The sequence below is a fragment of the Netta rufina genome (assembly GCF_964035555.1).
Source record: "Netta rufina genome assembly, chromosome: 2".
Lineage (NCBI taxonomy): Eukaryota > Metazoa > Chordata > Aves > Anseriformes > Anatidae > Netta > Netta rufina.
This window is the reverse complement of record NC_140124.1, coordinates 65551835-65569468: the sequence shown is the minus strand read 5'-3', so window position 1 is coordinate 65569468 and position 17634 is coordinate 65551835. Positions and strand designations below refer to the sequence as shown.

The window sequence follows — 17634 nt, the reverse complement described above, 5'->3', positions numbered from 1 at the left end:
TTTTTTTTTTTAAAAAAAAAGTCTTTTACTTGGAAGTTGTTTCATTTAGCCCATGTAAATGAAAGAACTTGGGTTGTTGTTTTGTAGGCTTCTAAATCTTCCTTTTACTATTTCTCAGTATATTTTTGGGAGCTTTTTATAGCTAAATGTTGGGGGAAGTTTGGGTAGTGATTATAGTGATACTGTGGAAACATAGCAGGTATTTTTCATGTTGTGGTTTTCATTCGTGTCTTGATATTTCATATTCATTTATAGAATAAACTCAGTTTTTAATTAAACAAAGGTCTTAATAGTGAAGTACAAGTAAGTATTCCCTCCCGCCCCTTCTGTTTTCCCTCTGACATTCTGCAAAGATGTATTAAACTCCTGAAAAACAAAACTTATGTTCTGGCATTGTGTTTTATTCAGCTATCCTATGAGTTGGCTTCAAGTTTACATTACATTTAAAAAAAAAAATAATCTAAAGTGTATTCCTCTTTTCCTTCTCTTCTGCTTAGTAAAGAGGCACGTGGTTAGTTATTAAATTCTAAAAAAAATTTAAGAGAAAGCAAATTTTTACGGATTATTTCATGTAAATATGAATAATTAAATACCTTTGTCATCCTCACATGAAATATTTATGAGCAAAACTCTGCATTACGGTGATCCTGTTGTTACATGGGATCAGTCTCTATAGCTTCTGATAATGTATTTCTTGACATCACATTAAAGTAAATGATAAAAGCTATTGAACATATGGGACTTTCTGGGAAATACCTTTGCAGTCAAATGCACTCTGTTCTAGCAACGTGTTGTCAAATAATTATTATTTATTCAACATTTATTTATTTTCTTTATTGACTTGTCTTTTGGAGCTATTTCTGTATAATAGCAGTTGTGCAGAAGAGAGAAATCTTTTCTTCGTGAAATTTTAATGAAGACATACCAAAATAAAGCTTGATTATATTAAAAAAAAAATAGAATTTATATATATTTATAGTTTTTGTTAAGACTTCTTTATGAATCACATTCTGATGTTCTCATCTCATTTTCCTGTAAACTCTGAAAGTTCTTAAGTTATTCTTATACTTTACGTTGGTTTTTATTTGCTGCTAACTGCTAGTCTCTGTTGAAAAATCTTGAATTTTTCTTCCTTATGTCAAAAGTAGCTTGGATTTTTAAATGTTTAGAAGTGTTCCTGGGACCAGATTCTCACTGTGTGTATGGTCTGTGGTGTTTGCTCTCTCAAGTGCCATTGCTAGTTGAGGTTATTACAGTAATCACTGTCACACTATCAGAGAAACTTACAGTGTAGTTCCATCTGAAGCTTTGAAGCTTATGGAGTATCCTTTCATAAGAATGTGCTAAACTAACAGAAGGTGGTAAGGTGTTTTTTTTTTTTTTTTTTTTTTTTTTTTTTTTTAAGATTCCATGAACTTAAGCAATCTGTGCTCTACCAGCAGGGTCTGTTTTTTTTTTAAATTTATGAGCGGATGGAATGAAGCATCCCCATCCAGTAGTGGTTTGTCCTTGCTGGAGTTAGTAGCACAAAGTTTTTAGTAAGGACTGCTCTTTAATTAACAATTCAAAAAAAAAAAAAAAAAAAGTACTTGCATTTATTCCCGTATGCAGGAATACACTCTTAGTTTTTAGTAGCACCATGTGTATTGTCATTACTTTTAGAATTACATCCAAGATGATTTTGAAAAAGTTGGCATGGGGAAAAAAAAAGACACATTTATACATATGGCAAAATATTTATGCATGCAGTTTCTCACTTAGGAATTGCGTGCTTTTCCCATAAACCTGAAGTGCTTGTTGAACTCTAGTTTATACTTTTTAGCAACTTCACGGTGTTTATGACACACAGTTCCTGTTTTTATCGGACTCCGATGTATCTTCTCATCTGTTACTGGGAGAAGACATGGATATAAAGGGCTGGATGGGGAGATCTTGGCTGCTTGTTTGTGCAATCAACAGCACTGAGGCACAAACACGTATTTTGCAGACTGTTCATCTAACACTTAAAAAAAACTCCTTTAGAGGAGATGCCACAATGTACCCCCCCAAATGTGCATTTGAGTGTTTTACCACTTTTGTAGTAAAAGGTTTTCATAGGAACAGTCTAAATCTTCAAAGCACTAGCATTCTTTCCATGGGATGTGCCCTTTATTAGAAGTATAGGGGAATGTGGTTTTCTAAGGCACTTACTAGACTTCTTAAAAGCATTCAGCAGCTCCTGTTTGAAATCCAGTGTCCCCTTCCAAAGCATGTCCCTCTAATTTTTTTCAGTGTACTTCCATAGATCGTGTTTTCCAAGTCTCTGCCTTTTTAACTGACACCATCATTTGTATCCTTCCAGATAAATAGAAAGCCATTTATAATCCAGTCATTTTGCAGGTGTTTCATCCAAGGTTTGTACCCACCTTGTTGACATTTTTGGCCATGTTTCAGGCAGTAGGAAAATCTTTACTTAATTCAGAACATACCTTAATTTCCTTCTTACCCCCAACACTGTATAGCCTGTCAAAAGGTTATTATTTGATTGGTTTGAGAAGAGATGTTCTTTAACAAATATTTATATGCATAATATTAATACATACATGTTTAAGGTACATTTTAATTTATTCAAATGAACCTCCTTCTCATTTCTGTTTTTTCTTTTCAGACAAAAAGTTGTGAGTAGACTTGAATATGACTTAATGTATTTCTCCTTTCTTATCTGGAGAATGTTTAGGAATGAAACACTGGGTGCTAAATCATATCCAGGAATGGTAATTTCAGGCTGTCAAGGCATGCGCACCCACACACTCGTTTTGTGCAATTTATTTATTTATTTAAGGAAATCTATTTCCTCAGCTAATAGAGCTCCCCCTTATTCCTGTATGGATATGGCTGGTACCTTCACTCTTTGGCCCGTTCCCCCCATACGTTAAAGTTGCCACTTCTTTCATTCTGGTATTTCCACAATCGAAATAGCTTTATTCAAGCATATATAGGTTGCTTTGCTAATTACATTTTGATGTACATTCCCCAAAATAGGATTTACTATGGATGTAAACCTGACAGTTCGGTAGAACAAGCATAATAGTCCTAGTAATACAAGTAATGCCCTTGCTTCCATAAAATGGATTGTCCGTTCTGCTCATCTGTACTAAATAATTACTCACATAATGCACCTACAGAATGCAATTCGAGCTTGTCCTTTAGACAAACAATAATGATCAATTTGGAGAATTTGCAAATCATGCATTAATAAAGAGGCAGTGGAAGTGGTTGCAGAAAAAAAGGTTTCTGCTTTCAGGTGTTAGTGAGTTGATTATTCATGCAAAACAATGCAAAAAGAAATGTTGGGTACAAAAACAGTGTGTTTTTGTTTGGTTGGTTGGTTTTTGATCCTTGATATGTGATATTCAGCTTTTACTTTTTGTTTCTTTGTACATTATTTATAAGTTACAATATTGAATACAACAATATAAGATGTTAGAGGGCTGTGCTTCCTCTGCATATGACCTAATAAATTTGTTAGGGAAAATGTATTTTATCTATTAAGGAAGTGAAATAATTTTAGGATAGATGCAGTTGCAGGAATGCTTGCATTTTACTAATATTGTTTACTCTTTGAAAGAAGAATGTATGTCAATGCTCTCAGACTTTTCCAAGGAAAAAAAAAGTTTGTTAATTCACCCCAGTTTTGGTGCAAAGGTAGAAGCTATATGCATTTCTTTCTTAAATTGGTCTTTCTTTCTAAATTGGTCTTGATAATGGAGTAAAGGCAATAGTTCAATATTTAATTGTCATTAATACCACACACAAGGGCTTGTTTTTTTTTTTGGCTGTTTGCAGATCTCCATGTTTGCAGTCCAGTGTTTCCAAATATGAGTTGTTACTGGTGCTTTTTTTCCATCATCATGAAATTCTCTCTGTTAATCAAAGCTGAAATCCAGAGCTGTCTCGTAGTGACAGTTACTGAGATAGCAGTCATTCCCTGCAATCTCTGTGGGGCTAATGGCTCTACTCTTGTGCAGCTTTTTTCTGTTTCCATGAACAGACAAGCCATTGCTGTGGAACCATGGCTTACAAAAGTCTAAGCAGTTCAGTAATATCATACTAAAGGAGAATATGCAAGTTTATCTTCTTGGACAGAAGTGTTACATGGGAAAGCTGGCCCTTAGTGTATACATCAGATTTAAAAGGGTAGAGGAACTTACCACTTTTTATCTTGCAAGAGTAAAAACTACTGCAGTAAACTGTACTGGTAATGTTTGTTGTTGTTGTTGTTTTGTGGTATCACTGTTTATTGTGATTGTAAGCTTGTTTAGGAATGTTGTCTGCATTGAAAATGAAATACTGAAATTGTAATTTCGGCTAAGTTGGGTGGAAAATACAAAAGTATGCTAGAAAGTCAGCTAGCTACCCCAGAAGATATCTTACAGTTGTGCATCAGGCACTAATATTTATTTGCAGTAATATTTATATGCAACAATCTGAAAACTGTGTTTGTGTATTCTTTTTTTGGTAGAGCCTCCCATGGATCATTCTGATCTGGTCGCAGAGTTACTAAAAGAGTTATCAAACCATAATGAGAGAGTTGAGGAAAGAAAGACTGCCCTCTATGAGCTCATGAAGTTAACTCAAGAAGAGTCTTTTGGTGTTTGGGATGAGCACTTTAAAACAATACTGCTTTTGCTGCTTGAAACACTTGGAGACAAAGAGGTAAATTTAGATAATTTCTACTAAGAATGTTAACAAAGCACATGGTTTACTTTCAGTGTCTTTGAAAGTCATAAGGGAAGGGCACAAATCACTATATGTTTCTATAAATAAGTAATGCTTATCGTGAAAACTCTTGAATTCTATGTAATTATTCCCTGTAAGTGCCACGTTTTTAAATTGCTGAGGTTCAGAATGACACTAATACCTGTTCTGATTTAAATAAATAATTACTTGTCGATGTGTTTTCAAAAATAATGCATTTGTGTGATGCTAAAAGTTTTATCGACATTTGTGAAGGGTAAAATTGTATGCAACGTAGCAGCTCTTGGGTAGCACAAATAACTCCGGATGGCAGCATATTTGTGATATACAACCTGAATTAATTGCAGAAAGAGAAGAATGAATTACTGAACAATTTTTTAGCTGAATTTATTAATACAGTATTTGTATTACATATATGCATAGAAAATCTGATATATTATCAAAAGCTTTCCTGTTGAACGAATATTAAAACAAATATCTATTTAAAGATGCATAACTAATTTATTTTAATATTTAATCTTTAGTATGCAATTAGAGCTTTGGCATTGAAAGTTCTAAGAGAAATTCTCAGAAACCAGCCAGCAAGGTTTAAGAACTATGCAGAGCTCACAATAATGAAGACATTAGAAGCTCATAAGGACCCCCATAAGGAGGTTAGTAATCAGTTAACTCCGTTTGTTTGAGGTTATGACAAAATATTACAAAATGAAATAGCTATGTGTATGTCCAGAAAGTGTTTGACAAATCAGTTAGATCTTACTGAGGAAGTAATTTGTGTAATAATCAAGCATTCAGCTCTTGCTAGTTAACATAGGTATGCAAAAAAAAAAAAAAAAAAAAAAGAACTGTGGTTTTGTAAGTTCTGAAATGGTTAATGTCAGCCCTGATAGCAGTTGCTTTGGGTGCTGCCCAAGAGGACACAGAGTCATAACCAATGATCACAGCTCATCAAAGAATAACTGAAGGTGGTTTTTCATTGTATGACATCTTAAGCCAGGTATCCTGGAGTTCTGATGTAATGTTTTGGATTTCATTAACATACATGGTTGAGAGATGGGACTGAACAGGGCAAGGAAATAATCAGCCTTTTCCATTTCCAGACAGCTCTGCACCATTCAAGAGCATGTCTTTGAATATTTTTTTTTTCAGGAGAGAAAGGACTGTAAGATATCAACAAGAAGATTTGCCTGTGGCTGAGAATAGAGAGGGGATTCAGAAGTAGGAGGCTAACTGTAATCTTGCTCAGAAATTTTTGTGATGTGAGCACACACAGCAAAGGAAAACGCACGTAGATACAAGAAGCAAATACAGTAGTCACCCAAACATTAAACAGTTTACATCAGTGTCACTGATGGTAGGAGAAGAATACAGATTTGTTATTAGATGAATACATCTCCCTGCCTTCCCTACGCTCCCATGCTCCCCATGCAAAGACTTCTTTATATGGGACTTGTCAGTGATCAAAGGCCAAACAAGTAGTACGTAATACAAGTAATATAAGTAGTATAAGTAATATAAGTAGTAATAATAATAATAGTGATACATTTTCAAAGTCCTGTAATGTACATATTTTTACAATATAATGGAGCTGTGGTTAAGAGAAGTTAATGTTCAAGACCAGTACTGACAGATAACAGATCACAGCAATTCAATTGTACATCATTTTTCCATGTCTTTTTTCCTTTCAATAGGTGGTGAGATCTGCTGAAGAAGCTGCTTCCATGCTGGCTACTTCCATTAGCCCAGATCAGTGCATCAAAGTTCTTTGTCCAATTATTCAAACTGCAGATTACCCCATTAATCTGGCTGCAATCAAAATGCAGACGAAAGTCATTGAGAGAGTATCTAAAGAAACTCTTACTCAGCTTTTACCAGAGATTGTACCAGGTCTAATACAGGTAAAACAAACAAACAAACAAAAACCCTCTGCATATAGAAGAAATGCAAAGATTTTTTTTTTTTTCAAGCAATACCACCTGGCTCTCATGAAAGATTTTTTATTTGTTTTAGCTGATGGCTGCTTTGACACAAAATAACTCATAGTGGGAACAATCTTTGGGATTGTCAAGTAGTTGAATTGTAATTGTTGTTAGGAGTCAAAATCTAGTTCTGATTGTTTGTTCTGAAATTGGACATGTTGTATGTATATATAACTGTAGGGTTTTATAACCTGGGAATTGGGGGAGGCAAGTGGAAAAAAGCGGTTAACTGGGGTAAGTTTAATAAGATAAGGATATCAGAGGTTTCTATTTCTTTGTCCATTTTTAATTATATCCCACCTTATAACAAGGCAAAATACATTAATTTACATGTGTTGGATGCAGACTTCAGAATTCGACAGCTGTGTTCTGCAGATTTCTGTCTTTATTGCTTGTGGTCAAGTCACACATCTGCAGGAAGGTAGAGGCAGTGCAGGGGCCTTCTGAGAGGAGGGTGTGAGACAGGCATGAGGAAACAAAAAGCATTAAATAATGGGGTGGGAGATAAGAAAAGAATCTTTCCCTGCTAAGAAGTAGGTTCTTTCAGAGTATGGAAGTGCTAAGTTTAATAGTCCTCTGCTTTAAATAAACGTGTATAATCCAGAACAGTTTTCCTTGTGTTCTTCCTTAATGCATTTCAACCCAGAACATGACAGCAGCTCTGTTTTCAACATAAATTATGAACAAGAATGTGTAATGTTTTTTCAGTATGGAAAATAACTGTCAAAACAGCCTGCCTTTTAAGTGCATGCTCTGTATTTGCTTTTTTTGTTTTTCTTGGAATGCTTCAATGGGCTCCTTTAACATTCACATAATGTAGATTTTAATGTATTTATTATAAGAAGAAGTAAACAGCTTTCTGAGGCTTTTTAATCATTAACTGATAAGCTATTAATGTTAATTTTATTGCTTTCTAGGGCTATGATAATTCAGAGAGCAGTGTTCGTAAGGCATGTGTTTTCTGCCTTGTTGCCATTCATGCAGTAATTGGTGATGAACTAAAACCACATCTCAGTCAACTCACTGGCAGTAAAGTAAGTAAAAGATTACAATTAAATATATCTTGGATCATAATTGCATATACACATTTGTATTTCCATTGCAATTACCAGAAAGTTTCATAAAAGTACGTATCTGAATGAAACTTCCAGGGCTTATGAAGCTCTCAGAAGATCAATGTAACTTTGGCATAGAAGGTTCAAAACTAGGAATCCATAGATGTGTAAATATAGGGACTTGCACAAACTTCAGCAATGTAAAAAATAATAAGTTGTTTCTTGCTGCTATTTAGTAGATCTAGTTGCATACTGTCAGTGGCTGAAAAAAAATTAGAAAATACATTTTTAATATTTTGAACATTCTTGAGTACACTGTCAGACTTCTTATTCTGAAATAGTGATAATGGCTATATTCAGCATGGGTTTTTCTACCTGTGTTTCTTGTCATACTTTTATGCAGTTGGAAAGCATTAAATGTCAAATGCAAATGTTATATTCCACAGTTTATTTTCCCTCCTTATTGTTTTGCTTTCATTAGACCTTACAGTATCACGAATTTGGGGGCAGGGGAAACCCTTTGTTCCTTTTTGGTTCAGGAAGGTTAGGGTTTTATTGACATCTTGTACATACTGTTGTTTACATGCAAACAGGTGTGTTGGGAGTCTGTCCTTGGGAATAAAACGGGACAATTAATTTTGTGTATCTTTGAATAAGACAGTTGCATCTTAAGAATACTCTCTGGCAGTGATGGCACTGAGTGTATTTCTAGGCAGTATTGGAAGATTTAGTAGGTACAAGAAAATCAAATGTAACTAGAGGCTTAAAACCTCAACATTCGCCTAAGGTAGTTTTTTTTCCTCCTTCATTTCAGAACAGCATTGTAATTCGGGGAAAATAATCCACTCGTTTTAATTTAGCTAACTTAGATCACTTTATTTACATCCCTAATGATGCTTGACCTGTTTCCTTGTGAGAAATTGTCTGTGTTTAATATTTTTATTGTTAAGTATGTTACCTTCCAGTTAATTATGTAACATAAACCATTTTTTTCCTGAAAGCAAAATTAATGTTTACTTTGGTGTGTCATTCCTGTAGTATGTACAGTTTGTAAATACTAACTAAAGCAAATTTCTGGCTTAAATTTGCAGATGAAATTACTGAACCTTTACATCAAGCGTGCACAAACAGGCTCTGGACCAGGGGATGCAACAGCAGATATGTCTGGACAAAGCTAATGAAGCTGACAGGAGTTAACCGGGTCTCTTAAAGCAAGGGCCAGGCCCTCTTCAAGTGCAAGGAAAAATCTTACGACATTTGGAACCATTTTTTTTCTCATTTTCCTCCCTTTTTTTTCTTTAACCATTGGCTGTCTTCAGCCTGCATGTGACTGTTGCAATAGAATTATTCCAAATCCAAGGAAAAAACAGTATTAACATCTGTTGATCAAAGCAAAATAAAATTTATAAATAATCTAATACATCATTTATCCTGTTCACAATCCTCTGTGTCTTCCCGTTAACTTTTGCCAGTGTTACTGTATTAAAAACATTTTTTACCCTAATTAAAAAGGTATGCTTTAAGCTTCAGAAGTTAAAATATAAGTTCCATTGCTTTTACTCAGCTGCAGATAACATTGTTTTTATTGCTGTTTTGTTTGAGTATCATGTCCTTCACTAGAAACAAGAAGTGATGTGAAACAAGGCAGAACTAGTCTGAACTGCAGTGAGACTCGGTCACTGTTGGTGGTTCATCATCTTATTTACGGCTTGTTCAGGATATTCTGGAGATTGAGAAATATGCCTATAAAAAAGCTGGCTTGATCCAGTTCTGTAAAAGTGATGTTGTTCATTGGTTGTATGTTTGTTGCATAAATAAGAATTCAGTGTGCGCAGCAGAGGGCTGGTACAACCAGTACCTCCTAGTGTGGAAGACAGCCCTTTCAGGGTAGCACTGCCAACCCAGTGATAGTGTGGCAGTCTGCTTTTTAGCAGGGGAGTTAATGGTCACTTGATGGACGTGAACCATCCTTGTCACCTTTCGTTCTTCAAGCAGGATGCTTCAGAATGGAGTGCTCTGCCCAAGCATGCTCAGTATGTATTTATCACTAGAATGTTTCCTTTCAACCTAATTGCTGGAACCAGTAGTCGTGTATTGTAACTCACATGGGATTTTATGACAATAGTGCAGAAGACTATTTATTTGTTAACTTCCTAAAAGCACCAAGATTTTCTGCATTGAATTTAAAAAGAGGGGAGGGGGAATAGTCATAAATGCTATGGATCTTGCCACCTTTTAATTTTAAAAATTATATATTTTGGATGAGGTGGGAAAGCTGCACCAGACTATTTGCATGGTTTTCTTGAATAGCATCCTCAAGACCCATCTGGATTAAGGTGTGGAAATGTTTCCAGGGTTTGTTTTTCCATTTTTGAAAAAGAGTTAGTTTATTGTGAATAATGGTTCTTTGTATTTATGAACTTAATAATGGAAAGAGAGCAAGGATCGAGTAAATGTGTCCCTCAATGTTGTCTTTTTCTTTTTTTTTTTTTTTTTATTGTCTTGGATATAAGCAACAAGTTAACTGAGAACTGGGATGAAGTAGAACCCTTCCCAGAAATGGTGGTAACTTTTTTCCCTAGCTTCTTTTCCCTTTGACTGTTGTGTTATCTAGTTGTAGGAAGTGTATCATGGTAAGAGAGAAAATAGTAGTGCCAAGGATGATGATCTATACTAGGCTAAAATTCTCTCTACCTCTTCAGTGAGCTGCTGCGTATAGCACCCAGTAGAAGAACTATCTACAAGATTTTTTTTTTCCCCAAATGATGACTTAATGCATATTCAAAACTCTATTCTTCAACACGAAGCCAAATATTATAAGAAACTAATTATACACTTTATTTGCTAGGTACCATAAAAACAAAACTGAATAAAAATTGTCAGATGCTTGTAGTTACACAAAAGATTGTTTTCACTTAAGATTGAAGTGAATCTGATAGAAAAAGCTGAGATGTTGTTAAAGAAGCAGTGCCATTGCAGAGATTTATTTGGAGGAAAAGTTATAGAAATATATGTGAAGAGCGGGGAAAAAAAGAGACTGTTGTAAGTCATCACTAGCCCTTTTTAACACCTACACCAAGAAGATAGCATCTCCTCTTTCTTTCCTCTGTTATGTGTAACATTTCTTGTTGTTTTCTACTGTTTAATTGCATTGTGTATTTATAGTTCTATGCTTACCATTGTGCATATACTGGCAATAAAATGTACATAACATTACTTAAAAAAAAAAAAAAAAAAACAATGTATACATTCTGGTTTTCTGTTTCATTTGATCACACGCTATAAGAAAGATTATAAAGGTGACAGAAACAAGATTGGTTTTAAAACAATAATCTTCGTGTTTTGTGTGTCCAAATGATGTTCTTTTAGATACTCTGTTAGTAAATTGACTTAGCATTTGAGAATATGGTGTGAATATAGGTATGCTAGACAAAAATGGTTTTTGGAAGTTGCATATTATCTTTAATGGACACCATGTTTCCTTCATTTCAGCAGGCTTCTTGTTTACTATTTCATTTATTTGTACACTATTGCATTGCTTGCATTTTATTTTTTTAATATGTCACATATTTTTAGTTAAAGATCTTGTAGTTTACATTTTGATTACACATCAGAACATTTAAAAAAAAAACCGCACACATTCTAAGTTTAATAGTTCCATATATTATTCCTGCTTTTTCTATAGGTATTATTTATTTCAAATGATCATTTCACAATGACTTTGCTCTGTCATCTTTTTGAAGATGTTATTTCATACTGAAAAATAAGTTTATCGAAACATACCATATATATTCTGGATGAACATAACTTTTTATCTGTAAAAAAAAATGTTGGTAAGAAAGAAATGTTTTTTTCCCCTATGACTGAAAAATTTTGTTCCAGGGGGAGAAGAGGAGATATTTTCACAAAGTTTGTCCCTCAGTTGTGCTTCTAAGACATCTTTAAACGTTCTAAGTGTGATATCCCATGTACTGAAAATCTAAATGCAATATATTTAAATGAATATTTTAGTTACAATACAACTAGTTCTGTTTCCAACAAAGATGGGACCGCTGTATGTGGATAGAACGTGTTTGTATTACATGAAGCCAGAAGAATTTGCAACAAAATGTTCTCCACTGCGGCCAGTTACCAGATTCACCGCATTGTTTTTTGCCTTCATTTCCTATACCCCAAATAGACAATAGCTCAATTAACATTGAGCTATGATTAGTCATGCCTTATGTTTGTACTGGAGGTGGTTTATCTTAAAAAAAAAAAAAAAAAAAAAAAAAAGGCATAAAGACCTGTGAAAAAATTAGGACAATTAGTAATTAGTATTGTTCTTTTTCAAAAAGCCTGTCTTAATATTCTGTAATGATAGATCATTGCAGTGGTTTGCATACTGAAATGTGATTCTTAAAGGCTGGTTTCAGGCTTAAAAAAAAAAAAAAAAAAAAGGAAAGAAAACTATATGCAGAATCAGGATAGGAAATGCACGTCTTGAATGTCTTGGACTTGGATGTCATTTGCTTTAGATAATTTTGGGTAACATCTGTTAAGCTGAAATTGGGATAGTAAATGTAAATTGGAAGAGAATTTATCATGTAAATTTTCCTGAGTTTGGTTGCTTGTTTGTTTTTAAAGATAAAGACTGGAACAGATTGAGTCATGTTTATTATTTGTGGTCTGAGTTCCAGAGTGAAAAGAACACACACTTTTATCCTTAAAGACTTGCACATTCTTAGCATCTTCTATGAATGTTTAAATGTTCGAGTAAATTCACAAACTCATCAATGTAGAAAGTGTGTAGAGATTCAAGGCTTGACGTGCTCACAGTTAATTGTCAGCAAAAGAATTCAGATTTTGAATATATCATTGTCCCTTTGAAAATAATCATAAAAGATAAAATGAGGAATAAATGTGAATTATGCTACAGGTAATCCCCCTGACGGGTTAGAAAGTATGGTTTGGTTGGCTGTGCTAGGCTGAGATTTAGCAAACAGAAGCATAGAATACAGTAAAAATAAGATGAGGATAGATAGGCAGTTTGGGAACGGGAGGATTATCTGGAGAAATAAAACATGCTTTTTCCCAACTGAACTGGTAAACTGATTAGTATTAGTATTCATACTATGTTCTCTAAAGAAAACTTCTTACTTTGTTCCCATCTGAATTTTGTAATCATGCCTTCTGCATTTGTAGAAGCATGTGCTTTTAAGTATGTATCTTATATGACAAATATTCTCTTAAGTGAATCTTTGTTGTTAGAACATGGATGGTTTTCAGTAATTTGGGAAGTTTGGGAAGTTGTGGTAGTCTGGCAAGTACAAAAAAAAAAAATGAACTTAATTTGCCTTTTTTCTATACATCTTGTTTACCCATGTATACTGAAATATTTTAAGACCTCGGGGTTCCCAGACTCTGCAGCTTGGGTTACCCCCAACTATTGAAGTTGCTTCATTTATCAATAGGATTTTAGGGTAATGAGCATGTTTACTTAGAACTTACATACTATGGTTCAGACACAATCACAACTTCATTTGTAAATGGCTGTTAAACAGTAACTCTTGGAAACTTTGAAATGCTATTTGGCAAGCAGTCTTGAATAACATGACTTCTATCAAAAATAAAATTAATGATGTATTTTAAGTAGATGCAAGTGATCCTAATAAAGCATATTTTGAGGGAGTAAGATTGAGAATAATGCTGGGTAGAGATATATGGAAAATACCTTTCTTCAGTGGAAAAAACAGCATTATCTACATGAAATATCGAGACATGTTACTATCGTCAGGAGGTAGAAAGGTAATTAAACTTTATATTAGGCATCAAAGATTCGTAAGTCTTTCATTTTATTTTGCTTCCTTTTCTAGATCTTGCTTTTATCCACCAAAAGAAATCTTCGTACCTCCATAAACTCCTACTGAAATCAGTACTCCAGTCAGCTCTGTTAACTGTGTCAAGATCAGTTCAAAGGTTGCCCCTGTCTTGCCAAGGAGGATATATACCAGTAAAAACAAAAATGTACATGTACATCAGGCAGCGGACAGACATCAAAAGTCAACTAGACTGATTAGTAGGTATTCCCTCACAATCTGTTCATCTCTGTCTGTTGCAGACAAATCAGACTGGGGAATGATCTCAGACTGGTTCTCTGGCAGCACTCTGGGATCAGAAACTTATGCCAGAGATGTTGGCTAAGGTCAACGTCCCAGGCCTTGAGTGACCCCCTTTATGGGGGGTGAGGACGACTAAAAAAAGACATCTAGTATCTAGTTTATTAAGTGTCTAGTATATATCTTTATACTATATGTATTTAGATATTTATATATACTAGATATTTATATCTAGTACGTGCTAAAATATCAGGGAAGATGAGGAAAAAACAATTTTAAATTGATTTAAATAGTTGAAATACATGTCTGTGTCTGTGGGGGAACTGGATATGTCTGTTTCAGTTGAAGATTTGCATGTTTTAAATTGCTTGTAGCACACTGCTAGAAAACATTAGACCTGGCTGGGTACCACAGATTCCTCAGGTAGAAGGGATCCTTTCCATTAGTAATTAGAAGGAGCTGAACCATCTCTTCTGTACATGGTGTCAGATCACGTAGCAAGCTGGCATTGCCACAGCAGTCTTCAAATCCAAATACTAGTATTTCAAGCAGAACTAAAAGTCATCACTTGACAGCAAAAACTTTATTGAAAAAAAGATCCTCAGAATATATCCGTAGTCTGTGAGATTACAATGTTTTATGTGGTGCTGAATTGAATTTTTTCATGCAGTGTTGTCTGTGGAATATTTTTTTACTTGCCAAAAACAAATATCAAGGAGGACATTCTGCGTATGTAAACAATTTTAATAAAATTGTCATTTGCTGTAGTTCGCAGAAGGGTAGTCACAAAGTTAAGTGAGGATACTGATTGCTCTCTATATATATAAAAAAAAAAAAAAAAAAAAAAAGATTACTAAGGCATCATTTGATTTGCTACTTAGATGTCAATTTGGATGCTGCTCATGGAAAAATCCAATAAAACTTTTCAGGCACCATATGTTGAAGTACTTAGCACAGATACACCTGTTAGTAAAACATTAGCCTCCCCACCTCAAATTTCAGCTTGGACCTTGCATGCTATACACAAGCCTTGAAGCAAGAGATGTTTTAAATAAATAGTCTCTTGTTGTTTGTGTATACAATGCTCCTTTGCTGAAACCTGCTTAGTACTTATGGGGCAGATTATAAACCAAGAAACAAAAATAACCCCTTAACAATAAACAGTACAGTGCTAAAAACTCACCTTATTTGTCCCCAAACTTGCACAACTAGGTAACTACATACCTTTATGTCTAGAGGTTAGTCAAGGGCAGCAGGTGTGGGTGTGGGGAATACACAGTACTTCACAAAGCAAAATGCCGGAATTGAATACAATGTGGGAAGTTAGCCTGATGTAAAAAAAATGAAGTTATACTGTAGTTGAAATTTTATCCCCATATACTGCTTGCAAGGAAGATCAGTCAAAATACAAGACCATGAAGTACTAATTGCTGAGTGGATTTTTTTTTAACGTTTAATTTCAGTTTTAATAGTAATGTTTTCTTAACACTTTCTGCATGCTCTGTCTAATGCTTTCCTTACAAGGAACTCAAAGCTTCTATGAGTGAAGAATCAAGCCCCTTGCCAACCCATAGTAGGGGGAGAAAAGCAAATTTTCTACAAAAGAGGAAGGTAACCTGGTGAAATATACCTTGATTTGAGCCAGGTATTCTGAATTCCAGGCACTGTGTAGTATGCGTGATGTCACACTGCTGTGTTAGCGTGTGTTTATGTATTTTATATTTCAAGCTACAAATGCCTGCAATTGAATTGATGAAGAGGGACTCAGAAAGATGTCTTAAAAGATATGGTGGGATAGATAGTTTCAGGAAGTTGAGCTTCTTTGCAATGGCAAATGCCTACCTCCACCCAAGCCATCTTTCCTGATAAAATGTTTAAGTTGTATTTGTTGATGACCAAGAATTGAGGAAACGATGACTTTTGTGTTTCCAAAGTTGGAGGATGGTAGTGGCTTCTGCAAAGTAGGAGAAACTTGCAACAGTCACCTTTTAAACTGTGATGTGCCTACTTGTGCAACTGCCATAACAACCATAAAGCCTTTTAAATATTAGAATATGCAACTCCAATTAAATGGATTGGTGTAGCTGTCACCCTACTGAATTAGCAACGTGGTTTTACATGACAGTCCACAAGCTTCAGTCTTGCTTTGCCTCTGTGGTTGCAGTGGGGTACGATGGCCAATAGTGGCAGCCACACAAAAGTTTGAAATAGTTTGCACACCACGAGGGGTACCCTTAACACAGGCCTTGAACTTCCACGTTTTAGAAGAAGCAGGGCCTTAGAAACTAAGCTGGACACAATACATATGATCAGAATAGTCTTCATCATCACACCCTCTACTAATAAATACCTCTTCTCCTTGAGACAGCAGCTTCTTTAGATAGAAGCAGTGGCTCAGTTATTTTTAGTCAGTATAAGCATAACTCTTGAAAAATCAAATGAAGCTGACACTAAATGGGCACATTTGTTGTGATGCTCCTATTTTGTTTTTCTGATTAAGCTCCTGCTCACTGTCTGCCCTCAGACAGGCTAAACCCAGGCCTGCAGCCTAATCTGCACCTGCCAGCCTGGACTCCCATTACAGCATTAGTTATTTTCAGCCACAACAGGCTGTCTTGAGGTCAGTACAGATCTAGGACTTCTGATATGTTGTGTTTGTGTTATTATTTGTGTTTCCACCTGCATTTTGCTAAACCGACATATGTCAAAAAAAGCAACAGACTAATTTTGGGGGGATAAAGTGCCTGATGATTCAAAGCCACACGTGCCCTTTGGGGTACAGTTAGAAGTGGCAGCCACCCTGCTACGGACTCAAAGTCCTTCAAGATAAGGAGAACTTCTGTTAGTACTCTTTCCTTTCAAGAGAAATACAAGTCACAGAACAAAACAGGTGCCCTCTTGTGAGAGGTCATGCGAAGCTCACATCCCCAATGGAAGATTGTGAATGTTTCTGGAATGTGTAATCCTTACTAATAATCAGTGCAAAGGGAAAATGAGGCTTCCAAATAAAATGTGCTGTACGCATGTAACACACAGTGATTGTGTTTTACAACTTGATGATAGATGAAGCAAACCGAATACCAGGATATCTACTGTTTCTGAAATCAAATTTAATTATTAGAAAATGCAGAAGCAATCAGTGAAAACAGGAGTTTGTGCAGCCCTTTATACTTGTTCAAAGATGCTCGTTCACACACAGAGTTGTAAGTGGAAAAACTAACCTTGAAAATATTTATCCAGCTCTCATCCTTGCTGGAGCAAAGATCAACTCATGTATGCAAGTGCAACTGTGTCCTGAGAGCCCTCCTTGAGGTACCTTCATTCCTCATGGAGAACAATCTCAAAATCACCAAACCAGCAGTCACAATTCTTGTCATCTTTTCTAGACAGCATCACATGTGATTGTTTCTTTCTCTTCCTGTATTTACAGTTCCTCTTTTATTGTTATTCTTGTGTTTGCATCATGTTTGCATTGTTTGATGTTGAATAAAAACGGTAAGGTAAAAGGGGGAACTGCCTCGTTATGAAAAAACAAAGAACTATCACCAAAAAGAGGAAAAACATAACTTATTTGTCTGAAGTATTTTGACTGCTGTTTATTGCTAGCACTCTAAAAATTCCTTTTATTTTTTTCCCCAGAGCCTTGCTCCTTGTTATACTAATTTTCACATTGGAGTGTTTTCACAATATTGCAATAACTTCTTGAAGTATCTTTTATAGAATGAACTGCAGTGACCGAGCAATGCTTGGGGGGAGGGGGGGGGA

The 17634-nt window shown here is 35.1% G+C and overlaps 1 protein-coding gene across 10 annotated transcripts in view; it reads left to right on the top strand.

Annotated features, from left to right (window-relative positions):
• CLASP2 (cytoplasmic linker associated protein 2) overlaps window positions 1–9724 on the top strand; it is a 138284-nt gene extending 128560 nt beyond the window's left edge. For all 10 annotated transcript variants that reach the window (XM_084281942.1, XM_084281941.1, XM_084281933.1 and 7 more), the window contains 5 exons: window positions 4502–4695; window positions 5262–5390; window positions 6429–6635; window positions 7634–7750; window positions 8863–9724. In XM_084281942.1, the coding sequence (XP_084138068.1) occupies window positions 4502–4695; window positions 5262–5390; window positions 6429–6635; window positions 7634–7750; window positions 8863–8949 (734 nt within the window). In that variant the 3' untranslated portion in view covers window positions 8950–9724. The remainder of the gene's footprint in view (window positions 1–4501; window positions 4696–5261; window positions 5391–6428; window positions 6636–7633; window positions 7751–8862) is intronic.
• The last annotated feature ends 7910 nt before the right edge of the window (window positions 9725–17634 follow it).